The following is a 17,161-nucleotide window of genomic DNA, read 5'->3' on the forward strand; positions in this document are numbered from 1 at the left end:
ACAATATTTCCCTCCAGACACCCCAAAATTGTACATAAGTATGGTGCTTGAGTAAATGCACTGAGTCACTTTCCACCACTGGGTATTCTCATTGAGCTAAAATAATTTTTATGGTGGCTGCTCTACTGTCATTGCAACCAAGGTGTGGGAAAAAAACACTACATTACATCCCACATGCTGCCTGTGAGATAAGCGCCCCCTGGTGGAAAAATTAAAAAAGAAGAAGCAATGTAATGGCAATAAGACGTTAAACCATGATTAAACACGCCTCTGAAGAATAAACACATTGACAATATTCTACATTTGACATAAAATGACCTGTCTTAAGTACAATTTCACCAAAAAAGAAAAAGATAAATACCACATATTTGTCCGGATTAATGGAGAACATTATTTATTGTAGAGTTCAGTGACACATTAGAATACCATCATCCTCATATGTAACCTCAATTTCAACAAAATCTCATGACAAAAGGAAAACAAATCTCTCAGTGACAATAAGTATTTGGTACAGGTAGGTAGGTGACATCTTACTGACATTTCACCATTCACCACATCACTTGCACTGCGCCGACCACTCACACCGTGGTCAGCGCGACATTTACCACAATTTACATCCACCACAGCCACAGGAGGATGACTGGCGTTGTCTGTCCAGCTTAGCATGAGCAAAACAAATCTATCCACCCACTTTCCCTGAACATGGGATGAAAAACACACAGTCGTTGTTGAAAACCTCTGTAAATTAAGATGTTCTCCTGTTGCTTATATTGCTCAGATGACCATAACTCGGGAGGCAATACCCTGCACAGAATAATTCATATGTACAGTGTAAAACTGTGTTGAGAAAAGTTGTTAAAATCACTTATCACAGAAGTATTATTCCTAGTCCAATTCAAAATCACACTTTTGAACCGGCTTGATCACGAACACTGCAGTCTACCTTTCTGGCCGTTACAGGATAAAGACTAAAAACTAAAATAGCATACTGTCAATGACACTTGTAAAAGTACAACTTCTGCTATGTAATAAATAAACTTTTCACTATTATGGACTAATTCAAAAGCTTGTACCACTAAAACACTATTAAAATAATTCACTTCTAATATATGATTATTAGGCTGACATTTAGCAGCACCGTTCAGTGGTAACATTACAGTACCCAATGCACTGTATTATAACACCTTGATGTATTTGCACGGATGGACATACAGGTATGTTTGACTTCAGTACAGTCTTCAAGTCACTGTTACCCTGCAATACCATGCATAGTGCACAGGATCAATACCTGGTGTTTTCACATACAAAACATCATTAGGGAATCGTGAAGTGTTGTGATCTCTCAATTACTATAAATGTGACATGTCCAGCTACTTGAGTGTGACTAACCCACAGCAGCCCAGTAGTAGTTGCTGTGTGTGATTTTAGGTGACCAGTAACTAATTAAGACTACAAGTTTGTCATTTAAAGTCTGTTGTGAATATAAGTGGCCCCCGTGTGATAAGCTTCAAAGTCCTTTTGCAATTTGACAAGCAGATTTTTTTAAAATTTTATTAGGAGAAGCACTATTTATTAAATAACCACTGGAAATGTAACAACCCATGAAGTCCTTTATAAGAACATATAAAATCAATTATTAAATTTGAGTAATATTTCCCATATCTTTTTTTTTTTCCATGACGTGATGTGGCAAAGAATTGCCATTATTAATTCTATTTCATTATTTCTGTAAGATGTTCAAATGTCATCTGCATGTTTTTAAAAGATTGTGGAAATCATTGGATCTGTGTCTTTTATTATGCTTGGTAAAGTTACTATTCAGGGAAGTATGATTTAATTGAAAGGTTACTTTTACGTGCTGAATTGCTCACTGAAAGGGGGAGGGGGCATGAAATCCTCCAAATACACAAGTTAATGAGGAAAATTGTTACTAGCTAGCTAATACATTTGGGTGCAGAAAACATTTAAAGGAACAATTAGAGATTTGAGGGGAATATACTTCTTTGTTGTCTTGCTCCAAGTCAAGTTTCGATAACAATTCTTTGTGCATCCAGTCCAGAGATAGGCTAGGAAAGTGTTTAGCCTAGCTTAGCATATAGACAGGAAGCAAGGGGAAACAGTGAGCTATTATTGGTCTAATGGCAGAGTTCCCAGGTTTGCACAGTAACAAAACCATTGTAAATGGATGTACTGGTGACTAGCTTGCTCGTCAACAACAAGACAAGTCGTATTTATAGTATGAATATTTATAGCATAGTTTTTAAATTGCTAGCCACAGCTACACTAGCTAGTTCCGTCTGCTTCCAGTCTTTGCGCTAAGCTAGCATGAACACCCGTTATGTCTGTAGTGAATGCAGAATGAGGTGACGCCTGGGCGCGAGCAAGATGACAAACAAGCGTATTTCTCCAAATCCTTTAAGAATGAAAAACACAGGAGTGTGTTCGTTAGGATGTCAAACAGTTAGTTTGAAAGGCTTAAAACTTCTGGTAAAAAGCCATGAGCATAGCTTGAGCCATTGCAACTTCTTCCTGGAATCACTGAGGCACTACTTCCTTCAACGAGGCCAGGGCTGAATGGATGCGGACATGAAGCCTGTTCTCAAAGTCGTAGCCTGTAAAATCCTCCTAAAAACATGACAGATAGAGTCTTGTGACGTGTAATATACTGTATGTGGGGAAAAAAATAAAAATAAATGTTAATTTAGATGATTACTACGTGAATATTTTACCTTTGCTTGGAGTAGCAATGACCTTCCCTTCCCCACTGTCTGGATTGCAAAACAAACAAAAATAGAGGATTATAACTGAGCATGTGGTCTCATCAGTTGGATTCACATCATCAATGAATCGCAAAAATATAAACGCCATAAAGTGCATTCACTCTGACCTCTGGTTGTGCAAGGAGTATACATCCCAGTTCATAGACGGCATATGGTTGAATGTATGAGTTGATCTGCCGTCCATAGTCATCTCTAGCAGCCAGCTGGAATGACTGGAGCACAGACAAAATGGATACAAAAAGCAAGATGAGTAACATTACCAGAGTAGATCATCTGCGTCATTCAGCGTTCAGTGTAGACTCATACCTGAACAGCATCTCTCATATTTCCATGACATTTGTGAATGGCACCAAGAAGGAGATGTTTCAGGCCTCTGCATGAAGCCTCATCTACGCTCTGTAACACTGACCAGACACAAGAGGACATCATCACACAGGGTCAAATCAAATTCTTAGAAAATCTCACTGCAGCAAACCTGGTTATGCTGGTATGAATCACGCAGGTTTACACTCACCCTGATTCATTATCTGCAGCTTAGACGAGGAGCAGTTTGGAAGTGCTTTCCACAGATACAGAACTTCAATTACACCGAGGATGCATAGCTCTCTGGTGGGTGAGATCTTTCTCAATCTGTCAGCCTGCAGAAAGAAATCGGACAGTGAAGGAACGTTTTTGTGACACACTTGGCTTGTGAGAAAGAGAAAGAGAAAGAGAAGGGGGCAGCATTAGCAGCTGAACCCACCCTTTTGACAGCAAACTGCTCTATCTGGTTGTTTTTCCTCTTGAACAGCTTCTGCACATCTTTGAAAACTCCAGTTGCTCCATCCAGGTCACCAGAAGCACCCTGGCACACTGGAAAAACAGCAAGAAAGCACCATAAAGAACACAGAGTAGGAGCAACAGTGTTAGCATTTGTTAGTGTATGTCGGGCTCACCTCCGGTTAAGTAGGCATAGTAGCACTGCGACCAACGCGACTCATTCTTCAGCCTCTCAAACGACCTGTACGCGTCTTCAAAATTCATCTCTATCATGCTGCACCAACCTGACACGGTGAAAAGCGGACAGAATAAAATGAATCTGTCGCTGCACTGTATACAGAGGGCCAGTATGTCACAACTAAACCTGATGAGAAAAACACGTACCAATCTCATAGAGACACACATGCTGGATCTCTCTTTGGTCTGATGCCAGCTCTAATGCATCATGGAAACAGGCCAAAGCACTGTTGATATGGCACTGGGGACAGAGGAGAGAACACATACACCAACAGGTAACAGTAATCATGTTAGACAGACACACACTTCACGCCAAGTGTTGAATGAGAGTTAATAAGTAGATGATTGATCAGATGTTGGTGAGTTAATGAACCGTCTGACATGCATATTAATTACATGTGCTTGAACAGAGGTCGCTAACTGGTTGAGGGAATATTCTTTACAGATTCTTCTCCTCTGTGTTTGCCAATCAAATATCTTTAGTCAACATTACAAACACAAATAAACCACTACAGGTCTGTCAAAAAACTACAGTCACTGATTATTACCAGCCCTGAGCCTGGGGTACATACCTCTAGCCTCTGAACCCGTCCTTTAAAGAACATGAAGAGCGAGGAGTTGGGGTAAACCACCGACTTCCTCTGCAGAATAGCTTTGGCCTCCAGGAGCCCTGCATGTGTATCGGAGCCGTCCAGAGCAAAGAAAGGCAGCACTACTGTGTGGTACCACAAGAGGGCCAACCTGAGCAACACAACAGACTCTTCTCAGAATGTGACATGAACCTGGACATAAACATAATACACATCTCACAGAAAATAAAAGTCACTCTACAACAAATTATTAATTATTACTGAAGTTTAACCTAAAAGTTCATACTTCATCAGCAGGAAAATTACAAATGTTCAAATATAATTTTTAAGTACTTTACGGATTTCTTGCCCATGTTAGCTCTTGTTCTGCCACTAAATGGACCTCGTTGTGAGGTGGGTTTCCAAGGTCAAGAATGAACTGCGACGTGATGATGAAGATAATGTGGTATGATTGAAAGCTCTAGAACAACTACCAGTTTTTTCTATCATCTTAATTACTACAGTTTCAATAATTATATAAATTTAGGACAGCGGGAATTATATGCATGATATAGGCTATAACATATTTAATTATCATATGTAAGAAAATAGAGAGTTCAGATATAAGCTCTAAACATCAGGGCCAGTGACAGGAACATGTATGGGATTTGATTTGATTTATTTATTAGTTTAATTTAGTTTTAGAAATGTATTGTTTTCGTAATGGGTTGCTCTTCAACACATATTATATATTTTATGGGGTCGCAAAACAAAAACCACTCACCACCATTAAATCTACAAAGGACAGAAAATAGATAAGAATTTAAAGCTGCACTAATTGACCTTGACCACTTGGGGGCAGTGCAACGGCATATAAACACAACATTTACATATTATCACCTTATACTGTAAAGTTATGGCAAATATGATCGCAGTTGCCTATTTTTGAAATAAGTTGAATATTCACTCTATTTTTCTCTGTTTTGGACTCTGGCTCTTTTGCTGCTAAATGCTCCAGTATGTTCGCCAGCTAGTTTCGACCTTTGTCTGCCGTTCGGTGATGGACAGAGAATGAACAATGAGCAAACCAAAACCTGTGAAGGCGCTAAAACCAAAACAATATATTGTATAAAAATATATTAACATAATATATATATATATATCTTTAAACTCTTATGTGTCTCTCTCTGAAATGGCAATGAGCTGAGCCTACTCACGTAGCGAGTGGTGCCTTCATGTCCTTGCTCTCGCTCGCGTACATGAGGGAGGACAGGCCCTGGAGCCGGTCGCCGGGGAAGCCCAGCAGGTTGATAATCTTCAGCAGGTGTGGCGGTACCATGGAGATGCACAGATGGAAGAGGCCGTAGCCGAAGCTGACGGAGCCCTTGAGCCGGTCCAGGGCCTCGGCCGTCACGGCGTTCTCCACTGGTGCATTGTGGTTGGCGTTGTCCGCAGAGAGGGAGTCCTGGTTGACGGAGGACCTCCGCTGACAGGCCTCCTGCAGCTGGCTGATGTCACTGTGGCACTTGTTGTACATTTTCCACGCCTTACGAAGAATCCAGCCTCCTTTGATATATGCTGGTATTGGAAACAATAAACAAGATGCTTTTAACGAGATTTTGCAAGGAGACGAGCTCGTTGAGAAGAACAAGACCATAATTTCTGATAATTAAACAAAACGATTAATGATTATGTTCAGTCAAATTGCACATTACATCTGACTAAAAGATCAAAACCAAATATATTCATTTTACAATAAGACAGAAAACAAAACTGATAAATAATGACATTTGTTTTTTCTGTCATTCGACTAATTAGTCTGATTAGATTAATGAAGTAACTGATGACAAATACAGCGCTCAATAGACCACACACATCATAAACTGACAAACTCCCCATGTGCAATAATTAACACACACCAGCTGTGCAATATTCCTTATCTGCTGCTATTTTTTAACATATTGTAATATCTATTTGTACCTTCTACATTGCTATACTATATTATTTATCTATTATTTATATTTTGTAAAGTTTTAGTATTTGATATTTTCATTTTGCAATTCTTTGCTACTGTAAAACTTCAAATTTCCCCACTGTGGCACTAATATCTAAACTTGTGTGGTGATACTATGAACTCATTATGGATTAACATCTGTAAAGATGCTCCTGATTAAAGTCATCAGCTCCACACCGTTTATCTGCAAGTATGAAATTTTTCGATGATGTCTTGTTTCTTTGAGTTACACCGTTTTACAAAAACGCGCAGACGGACACAGCTGCGATTACACCGTGCTCCAAATACTGTAAGTTTGATTACCAGAAAGTTCCTGTTTGACAAAGGAGAGCACGGCGAGGTACACCTGACAGTCGGCAACGATGATCTGTCTCTGAAGGCGGTCCACGACAACGACGCCTGACCTTTGGGAGTCCATCTGTAACACACACACACACACACACACACACACACACACACACAGACACAAATTCAATCAGCAGTATGCACATACACCCGCAGCTTGTTTCCCCCAGTGGCCGCTGTGTGTTCCTGTGTTCATGTGTTCTTGTGACCACAGGAACGAGAAGTTTCCTGAATGACACAGCCCCCACGCTCCTCACTCAGTTTCTTGATTACATTTCACTGAAGTACTGATTCAATCTGTGAGTGGGTTTGGCATGATCTCACTGCTGCCGGCATCATTAGGCCTGATGCCGAGGACACAAAAACATTGTTATCTGTACTGTAGCCTGTTCTGGCTGTGATATTAGAGACGACAGCAATCTAAATGTGTAACCCGATGCCACCGGTATCACTTTATTTCAGCGGTACTATAATCCGAGTTTAGTTAACAGGTTTTTCTGTTGCGTTCTTACAGTCCATATATTACACTTCTCCACCTCCTTCATCCCCGGTTTTACACTCACACTCTTCTTTATCTTGTTTCTGATTGTCTCTATCACTCCGGCGCTGTCACTCTCGCACAGTTTCTCAGTGGTCCTCAGGTCATCACAGGCAGTCTGCATCTTCTCCTCCTCAAATGTCATCATGGCGTTCTGCGATGAAATACAGCAAGAAAGTCCTTCACCGATATATGGGGTCAGATTAAAAGCACAATATTGCATTATCACGATTCTGATATTAAATTGTCTTGTCTCACACAGAGCAGATCTTTGCTTGAGCTGACTTACAATCTTTGAAATAAGAGTGAAGGAGTGTTATGTAATACTCTTTAAAAAAAAAGAAAAAAAAAAGCAGGCAGCGACAAAGGGCTCTTTCTGCATGACAATGAATGGAGAAACACAGTGACATCTGTACAGCTGTGTGATTGGGGCTGCGAAGACACGGCCCAGCTGGCAGACTCAGAAATATCTTAGCTGTGATGTTGTTCGAATACTTTAGAGATCACGTTCACACATAAACGAGGAAGGAAAAAACCCACGTATCATATATTTTGGTGACATTTAGAGATGGGCTTTGTGGTTTCACATTAGCTTGTATGATATTTGCTGTTCTGCATTTAACTGTCACTGCACGTATGAAGGTCTGCCGTGATGGTCAGACATCACCTCCCCCCACTGCCTTCAGGGCCATTTAGCATCTGGGGACGGAGGATGACATCATCTGTAGCTTCATGATGTGTGTGTGTGTGTGTGTGTGTGTCGGCACAAGGGGCAGCGACAGAGTGTCTGTGTGTGTGTGTGTGTGTGTCGGCACAAGGGGCAGCGACAGAGCGTCTGTGTGTGTGTGTGTGAGAGAGAGTGAGTGACCACCACGCTGTGAAAACTCTCCCTCTCCCCCTCCTCATCAGTGATGGATGCAGCGTTATAGTAATGCGCTTCTCTGCAAGAGCAATGCTGTTCTTTAGAGGAAGATGCATCCATTATGTTAATGGATGGAAAAGCAAAGGAGAGGATGCCAGTGGTGACAGTGATGCAATCAGTTTGACATATTGTTTTATTTCTGGCCTTTATACTGTGCGGTTTTCCTGGAGGGGTGAAAAAAAAATGAAGTGTGACGGCATGGGCTTGAATCTAACTCTGCTGGTATATCAATTATGTTAATAGCTCTTTTGCTGTTTCTTAACACCGACTGATATTTCTTCTGGCATCTTATTTGAGCGCTCTATCACCAGCTGAGCAGAAAAACTCACCAGGAAACTGACGAAACTGGCCCCAAAGCTCATCAGTGGGCTCTGGGTCCTGGGGAGGGAGAGAGAGAGAGAGAGAGAGAGAGAGAGAGAGAGAGAGAGAGAGAGAGAGCACAAAACAAATCAGATACAAACGAAGCTGAACATCTTTGTTGAAATACACGGCAGTTTTAGCACCGCTCTATCTCAGGAGAATGAATCATATGCATGACTAAAAAAAAAAAGAGCAGCAAATGACTTATCCTGCTGGCACAAGCAGAGCGTGCTCCGGAGCAGGTACAGCTGCTGACTGATGTCAGGGACTATTTGTTTGACATGCAAGAGAGGAGCGACAGTATTTCCCTGTCCACAATAAGCTTAGAAAAAAAAAAATACAATAATATAGAAGTGGATAATCCTCATGCTGGCCGCCTGGTAAAGCCTAGCGATGCCATCACCTGTTTATATGATGAAAATGTCACCTCTCGGTTAGAGGCGGTGTGTGTCAGTGGGAAGCTTCAGGGAATCCCAGGTGAGTCTGACAGCTGGTAAACAGGCTCTAAAGACATGTCACCTCTCAAACCAGTCAAAGCAGCCATTTACTTGAATGATATTGTCATATACGTGAAGCCACAGGTTCAGTCACTGTGTATAACGGTACAGTACATGCTGTTCTCTGAATTTCCCTTCAGTGTTTTAGCCACTTGTGACATTTTTTTTCTTGGGGATTACTTGCTGATATTCCAAGTTTGGGGTTTGCAGCATGCAGTGACAGATTATCATGGCGTGACAACAAAAAAGGCAGAAATACCTGTATCTCCTGAAAAGCTCGTCGCTTTCTTTGAATCCGTTGTTGAGCAGCATGTTGATACCTTGCAGAGCCATCTCAGCATCATCTATGTGCTCTGCCTTCTCCTCTACCTGCTGCTGCTGCTGGGACTGCTCGGGACCCGCCATTGTTTATACTACAGCTCACAGGCTGTTGGATTAAACCAATGCGACGGAGAACAAAATGTGATCTAGATTCTTCTCTGAAACAAACCCGCATTGGTTTATTTCCGCTGATGGAGGAGACGGATTTAAACAGAGATGCGCCTCTGGACGGCTAAAAGAAAAGAGGAAAAACCCGCTGTGCAGCTTCCGCAGGCTCCAGACGTCTGTGCACCTCAGGGATAGGCCACCGATGCCCAGACTGCCTCAATTACACCACACTCCAGTGATTTACAATTAGCATTGTACTTGCCGACAGCAGACGTCTGCTCGTGCACAAGAAAACACACCGTTGTTCGTCGGTAAAAAAAAAAAACTCAGCCAGCCGTCAGCTTTCAACCCCCCCCTGCAACTCACAGCAGTATCCGATGCATTACATAACGAGGATCCAGGCTGCTGTGCTGCTCCGCCAGCCCCACGTAATGCACTCGTCAAACGGCCTGGCGTCATAACGCACGGCGCACCGCCGGCCGGGAGGATGGAGGGATGAGATGAGGCCCGCTGAGGCGAAGCCGCATCCTGCTAGCCTCCTCCTGTCAGCCTCCAGCCCACAGGCTCCAAACCCCGCCCCTCTCCTGCGACCCTCAGCCAATGGACGCTCAGACTGAGCGGCCTGCAGTCACACGGATGACGGACAGGTGAGGGGCACATGGAGCTCCTCGCATCTTGATTTTACTTTATTCAAAAATTCACATTATCTTCCAGAAGAAAAACCAAGAATAAAAGTGTATTTAAAAAATGAATAAGAATGACGTTAATCTCACGTGTTGGTCGGTTTTGGAGCTGCCTCATTAACCACTCACTCTCAGGAAACATACTGCCAGTACTCACATATGTACAAGTACATACACTGAAGTGACCATTACCTCTGTTCATACAGCGCTTATAAGAGATATGGGGCCAAAATCCACAGTCCTCCTTACGTACAGACACCTGACTATTTTTTAAGATCTAGATTTGGAAAAAATGCGGACTGATCCTTTAATGTGATGCTGTTCTGAATCTATATTAAGCAAACATTTGCCGCTGTGGTGAGGCATTTACAGAAAATGTATGAAGACAGTGTGGAGTTTCCAACTTGCAGGAGATGAGTTACGCCAAAAGAATTGAGCTCGTACCGCACCTCCTATCAGAAACACTGAAGCAGCAGGTAAGTAATACAATCTTTGTATGAGAACACACATAGACACAAATACAGACACAGACGGGGATGGTTAAAATGAAATTCTGATAACTCAAGCTCGCCATATTCAGCTTGATGTTGTCTGATTTATCTCTATCCAAGCCAGATGGATCCTATTAACATGAGAGTACAAGGCTCGAACCTTCAGGGCGTCTTCAGGCTGGTACCGGTGCAATGTTTTAAATAGCACTCAAACCTTTTTAATTAAAAGGTCCATATATAACCTTTACACTGTAACAAATTGTGTATAACATGACAGAAAAGACGAGACATAACATGAGGAATGTTTTTGCCTGAACACATAAGGTGATCAGGTGCATTGTAGGTCACACAGATGAGAAAAGTCAACAAATTGGTTATACTTTGAACCATTTAGAAGGGGGCGGCGCCTCAGCACAAGGTCCATGACCTGCCAACAGTGCAGCTAAAGTGTAGAGCCAGAGCCAGAGTCAGGGGGAGTCTCTCTATTCATTAACACGCAATAAAAAGAGACATGGAAGTCGGGTCAGCGGTTAGTGCTGTGAGGAGTAAGAGGGTACTGATTGGCAACGAAGTCCGTCCTGCTGTGGTCGTAATAAAGGATGGGAAGATCCATCAAATACTCTCAGGCAGCAACTTTTCGGGGGATGGTGGCTGTGAGGTAAGCTGACTCGTACTGATCTCGGTTCTGCACACTCCCAAAATTTAAAAAAAGGATGTACAGCGAGAGACAAGTTATAAGGGGCAAAAGCAATGATTTAACACTCTGCACACAAACGCCTGATTGATCGTGTTATTCTGATGAGACCCAGCTGTGATTGCAGGTGTTGGATGTGGGTGACAGTGTGGTGATGCCGGGTATTGTAGATTGCCATGTTCATGTGAACGAACCAGGACGCACCTCCTGGGAGGGTTTCTGGACCGCCACCAGGGCTGCTGCAGCCGGAGGGGTGACGACGATTGTAGACATGCCACTGTAAGTTGGAGACTCCCCCCTCCTTACATCAGCTGTTGTTGCACGTACATTCGCAGCTTGAGTTGTTGTTTTTTTCCCCCTGCAAACTTTTTACACTTTTTTTTCTCTCAAGAAAATATTTTTTTACTTTATGTACAGAGATTATGTCTATCTTCTAGGTAACCATAATTCATAATCTTATGCGCAGGAGTTAGCAGTTATCAAGTTGTTGTTTTTTAAATATAAATGTTAATAAAAGTAAATTAGCATATTATATTATTGTTGTATTGTTTTATTATCAAATGCATCAATGTATTGTTATTAATTATATTAATAAAAAACACTTTAAAAAACTGGTTTCATTAAGATGAGGTGTGTTTGAGGTGTGTAGCTTTTAGTCACAGTGTTTCTGCTAAGCTAGCAAGCTACATAAAAGTTTGATATCTAGGATTATATCAGCTGCTGAATTTAGTTTTTCTGTAAATACACTTAAACTACTGGAGAATTGCTCCTGAAGGCAACAGTATTTTTTTCAGCTGTAAATCCATGAAAATCCTGAAGTCCTGATTCCCAGAAGCATCTTAAGGCTAAGATGATCTTAGCTCATGGACTTACAGTAAAACTAAAGAAGCTTTTGGCAAAGGGAAAATAACATTTTGGAAACATTAGATTTTTAAGTTTCCAGCAATGATGATTTTTTCTTGTTTTGTTTTCTAAAATTTCCCACAGAAATAGCATTCCTGCGACCACCACACTGGGTCATTTTCATGAGAAGCTGCGTGAGGCGTCAGGGAAGTGTTTTGTGGACACAGCTTTCTGGGGAGGCGTGATTCCTGGCAACCAGGTAAGGGCTTACAGAGGAACAGCTTGGACAAAATGAACTCGTTCTCAGCCAGACTGCACTGAATCAGGACCAAAGCAAAGACAAACAGCAGATGTCTCTTTATAGCTAGAACTGCGGCCCATGATCCACGCCGGAGTGGCCGGCTTCAAATGTTTCCTCATCCATAGCGGGGTGGAGGAGTTTCCCCACGTGACTGACTGTGATCTACACGCAGCCATGAAGCAGCTGCAAGGCACAGGAAGTGTCCTGCTGGTAACTCTCCAATCGCAGCATCCGCAACACGTGCCACACTTTGTGATTGGTAAAATCTGCACGGAGAAATGTAACGGAAACATCTTTCGCTTTGTCTCCTCCAGTTTCACGCAGAGTTAGATGTTCAGCAGACAACGGAGGAGACTGGTGGTAAGAACAGTTTTACACCGGACAGAAGTTTAATCTGTCTGTGGTGTTATTATATTCACGTATAAGAATGTGGGAACACAGGCAAGCAGGCAACTGCTTGGGGCCGCTGGATGTTAGGGGGCTCCCTCCCTTTCAAACTACCGAAGGACAATCTGCAATGACTTCTCAGTAGGAAACCTCCCTAAAGGGGCCCCATGTTGTTCCCCGGACCATGTGCAATGACAAGAAGCAGTGCTGCCAACTGTTTTAAAGCCTGCACATATATACGAGATTTTATTTATTTTTTTATTTTTTTTAAATCTTAAGATAATTTAAGGGAAAGAAACTGACAGTAACTATCTGGCCTTATAATTATTTTGTTTTTTTGTTGTTCTATATTTGAAAATTCTGCCTACGTGATCATTTGGACTAAAAAAAATATTCGATTTCATACATTTTTTATTGGTGTGAGATTATTTATTACTTGATTGTGATGAATAGTGACTGGAGGGCGCCTCTGCTATATTTTGTCTTTGGCTGCAACAGACTCTAGAATCCCCAGTGTTACTTTTACACAAAGGTTTAACGTTAGGGCTTGACAGCATTGACTAACTAAATATCACATATTTTGACCCAACAATTCAATACCAATGCTGTGAGATATTGTGACTACCGAGACTTCAGAATTACAGAATTACTAGTTGCCTAAACTTTCCATTTCATCCAAATCATAAAAACATATTTTAACTAAACTACAAAGGGGTAATATCAAAAGTGTTTTTTGCTGGAACTAGCCCTTTAAGAAAATCAACTATGAATCGTATCCAGCTAAAATAGAAGTTCAAAAAATGTAATTAGTTAACTTTTAAGACCGCTAAATAGCAACATTAAAGCTGTAACTTCTATTAGCGCATCTAAGATCAAGGTATCGTAACACCACAGCGCTGACACTACACTGGCGTACTGCCCTGCTCTGGTTTGTGTAACTCATGAAATTGTGAGTGAGGGATAAATCATTTAAAAGCATTTGTTTTCAGTAACAAAAAACTGAAATGTTCCAAACCCCTTTCCATATTAGACCCGTCTCAGTACTCCACCTTTCTGCGGTCCAGGCCAGACGTCATGGAAACGGAGGCCATTCGCACCGTCACAGAGCTCTGCCTGCAGTACCAGTAAGAACCTCGGCATGGTAACAAACAACCATTACGTCATAGGATTTTGCTTGTGTCTGTAGCACCGGCACCACGGTGGTCAGCTACCTTTCTCTGCTCCAGGGTGCGGTGCCATATAGTTCACCTGTCCTCTGCGAAGCCACTGAAACTGATCCAGAGGGCGCGGCAGGCTGGAGCCCCCCTGACGGTGGAGACGACCCACCACTACCTCAGCCTGTGTGCTGAGAACATACCTGCGGGGGCCACACAGTTCAAGTGCTGTCCGCCCATCAGAGGATCTAATAACCGGGTAAATGGAGCAGGACCCAGAGTGGATGAAAATCTCTCTATTTTCAGTTTCAGTTTTCAGTGCTTTCTTATTCTTTGATTACTAGTAGATTATTGATTGTGCCCCACCAGGAGCAGTTATGGTCAGCACTGAAAGATGGGCAGATCGACATGGTGGTGTCCGATCACTCTCCCTGCACCCCCGATCTGAAGAAACTGGATAGTGGAGACTTCACTCAGGCCTGGGGGGGAATTTCCTCACTACAATTTGGTAACTAGACGCTATATATTAAAATCCATCCAGTGCACTGGACGTTCAGCTCCCTTAATGTCCCGGTGTGCATTGTAAAAACTACAGCCACTGACTGAAAGTATTACCGCTATGCTGCATTCATGTCACACCATAGACAGCGTAAAGACCAGCAGCTAAATGGTAAAAACACTCACAACAGCTTGGCAGTTGTAACTATGAGTGGGAGCTATATGCAGGCTTCGTGATGGCGAATGTAGAATATCTCTCATTTAGTGGAGAGTCTCAGCCAAAATGTCTTCATAGCTAACATCTCTGACAGGTTGGTGTAATTAAAAACCCAAATTAAAGCTGCTCTTATTATTATTTTTAACAGTGGGTTAACAGTTAACCTGTGTTTTAGTGTTTTTCAGCTCATTGTTTTAACTCAGCAAGTTTATAACTCAGCAAGGTGACAGTGTTAAATTTGGAGTTTTTGCAAAAAACGAGTTCAAAAGCTCCAGCGTTTCCTGGTTTCATCATTGGGTGGAAAAATTGTTTATGCAATAAAGAAAAGAAAGTTTTCCATTGGGCACACACAGCATCTCACTCTGCTGACAAGGTGTGAATGCAGCATGGACGCAGATGCAGCTAATACAGTTAATGATGCCTGCAAATTGGCATTTATTCCTTTATTATCTGCTGCAAAGTTTCATGCTGCAAAGCAGTGTGCAAACTTTATTTTTTATTCTTAATTTGCCTAACCTTGGGAGTATTTGTTTAATGTGACATCATCATGCTCTTTCAATTGTGTCGACGGTCACTGATTCACTCTACTGGAGAGTGATCATTGATGGTGTCTGGTGACACTTACACACTATGCTGCTTGCCATAGAGGTTTTGTTTGAGAGTTTCCATCGTGAGGACACCATCACTGCAAAGCCTCCGCAGCTGCTGCCACAGAGCCACGACAGCTTTCACATTATTCAGTCTGTGGAGCAGATCCAGGATTTTGTCTCTATGTGACAAATCCTCTCTATGCTGCTCAGCTGGAAGAGACGCTGGCTAAAATTCACAACATAAGACAGCTCTGCACAATATTACACGACTAATATATGCAAGTTTTTTAGGGGTGGATTAGTTGTTACCTCCTTCCCTCCTCCCATTTTAATCCTTTTGACAATCGCCCACACACTGGGCAAAGTTCACTGGCAGGTAAACAAGGGCTGTTTAGAGGACAGAACAATTATTTACTGTTCTGACACAGAGAGAGGTAGAGAGAGAGAGAGAGAGAGAGAGTGGTCACAGTCTGACACAATGTTTTAGTACTTATAATAATGACACTCCCTGTCATGATTAGACTTATATGAAAAGGATTAATGAATGCAGGAGTGCATAAAACTGCACAAAGCTTTTCATATTTGACTGTTGTCGGCTCAATCTCCATACGATTGTTCATTATTCACCATTTATTACCAGGCTTGCCTCTGTTCTGGAGCTCAGCCAGTAAGAGAGGCTTTCAGCTGTCTGATGTGGCGAGGCTTCTCAGCCAGAAAACGGCCCAGCTGTGCAGTCTCGACAACCAGAAGGGCAGCCTCTGCCCCGGCTATGATGCCGACTTGGTCGTATGGGACCCAGAGAGAGAGTTCGAGGTTAGTGTAAGGAGTCCACCAACATTAACGATCACCAAACGTCTCAATCAGCTGTGTTTCATCTTCTGTTATACTTCCACAGATTCAAGAAGCAGGCATACACCATAAAAACAAGGTCAGTAAAATCATCAGGACACATTTCCTGCATAGACGATGTGATGGATCGAGCACAGATTTTTGAGCGTGTGATCGTGTTCGTGCAGATAACTCCTTACCTTGGCTTTGCACTGCGGGGAGCGGTGTGTGCCACCATCCTCAGGGGACGGCTGGTCTACAAAGATGGCTCCTTCAGCCCCGAGCCTCTGGGGAAACACCTCCTCATCCCTCAGAGGAACAATCCAGCCCAGCTGTGAAGCAAGATGACATCTATCATTTCATCATATTTCACTATCCAAAAGTTCTTAAATGACAGTTTTTGTCTGTAATAGAACTGGGAACAGACGCTGGTTTAACAGATTGTTAAGACCCTTTTAAACAAAGCTACTGAAGTTAATGTGGCAGATGTGATGGAAACAACATAAACAGACTGAATCAATCTTATAATTGAGCACAACGCGTGTTTACAAAGACCCCAGACTGCTGCATATACATTTTCAAGCAAAGTATTCTCCTCAAAGACTGAACCATTTGATTTACAGATAAACTTCTGGTTTATTATGTTATTATTATTATTATGTCCTGAGAGTGGAGGTTTGAGGCATGTGGAGTCTTCTGCCTTGATTCTCTGACCTCTTACTCTAAAGGTGATGATTCTGACAATACAACACTGTTTAATGTAACTGATGCACCAAAATAAAACTCTGTAACATGGTGAAACCTCTAATTACTGGCACAACATCATAATGTTGTTTATATCCTAAAAAAGGAGCCTATTTCACTTTACTTTTCCTTGGCTTTTCCAAACTTTCAAATAATGTTTGAATGGTACAAACTGTCCAAATATTAAAGTGAAAAATCTACTGTGTGAATATTACAAGTCCAAACTTTTCAGAGGGGTCAATTGATGGATTTCAAATGCAGGCTGCAGAGCACATTTACAC

The 17,161-nt window shown here is 42.0% G+C and overlaps 2 protein-coding genes across 2 annotated transcripts; one reads left to right on the plus strand and one right to left on the minus strand.

Moving 5' to 3' along the window:
• Positions 1-367: 367 nt before the first annotated feature.
• ttc39c (tetratricopeptide repeat domain 39C) lies at positions 368-10,194 on the minus strand. The gene is made up of 14 exons (XM_023425994.2): positions 9,281-10,194; positions 8,494-8,542; positions 7,268-7,396; positions 6,663-6,777; positions 5,563-5,923; positions 4,349-4,517; positions 3,924-4,017; positions 3,716-3,823; positions 3,523-3,632; positions 3,295-3,418; positions 3,087-3,184; positions 2,888-2,992; positions 2,730-2,768; positions 368-2,625 (listed from the first exon to the last, which is right to left on the minus strand). Exons 1-14 carry the CDS (start codon positions 9,424-9,426, stop codon positions 2,536-2,538), a joined length of 1,737 nt encoding a protein of 578 aa, XP_023281762.1. The 5' UTR covers positions 9,427-10,194; the 3' UTR covers positions 368-2,535.
• Positions 10,195-11,056: 862 nt separating this feature from the next.
• On the plus strand, positions 11,057-17,080 carry LOC111669609 (allantoinase, mitochondrial). The gene is made up of 11 exons (XM_023425991.2): positions 11,057-11,282; positions 11,446-11,597; positions 12,306-12,420; positions 12,526-12,672; positions 12,777-12,822; positions 13,880-13,973; positions 14,076-14,262; positions 14,373-14,511; positions 15,949-16,121; positions 16,204-16,236; positions 16,325-17,080. Exons 1-11 carry the CDS (start codon positions 11,136-11,138, stop codon positions 16,472-16,474), a joined length of 1,383 nt encoding a protein of 460 aa, XP_023281759.1. The 5' UTR covers positions 11,057-11,135; the 3' UTR covers positions 16,475-17,080.
• The last annotated feature ends 81 nt before the right edge of the window (positions 17,081-17,161 follow it).

Source organism: Seriola lalandi, unplaced genomic scaffold, assembly GCF_002814215.2.
Source record: "Seriola lalandi dorsalis isolate HSWRI2012SDOR001 ecotype SW California unplaced genomic scaffold, Sedor1 jcf7180002054797, whole genome shotgun sequence".
Taxonomy (NCBI): Eukaryota; Metazoa; Chordata; class Actinopteri; order Carangiformes; family Carangidae; genus Seriola; species Seriola lalandi.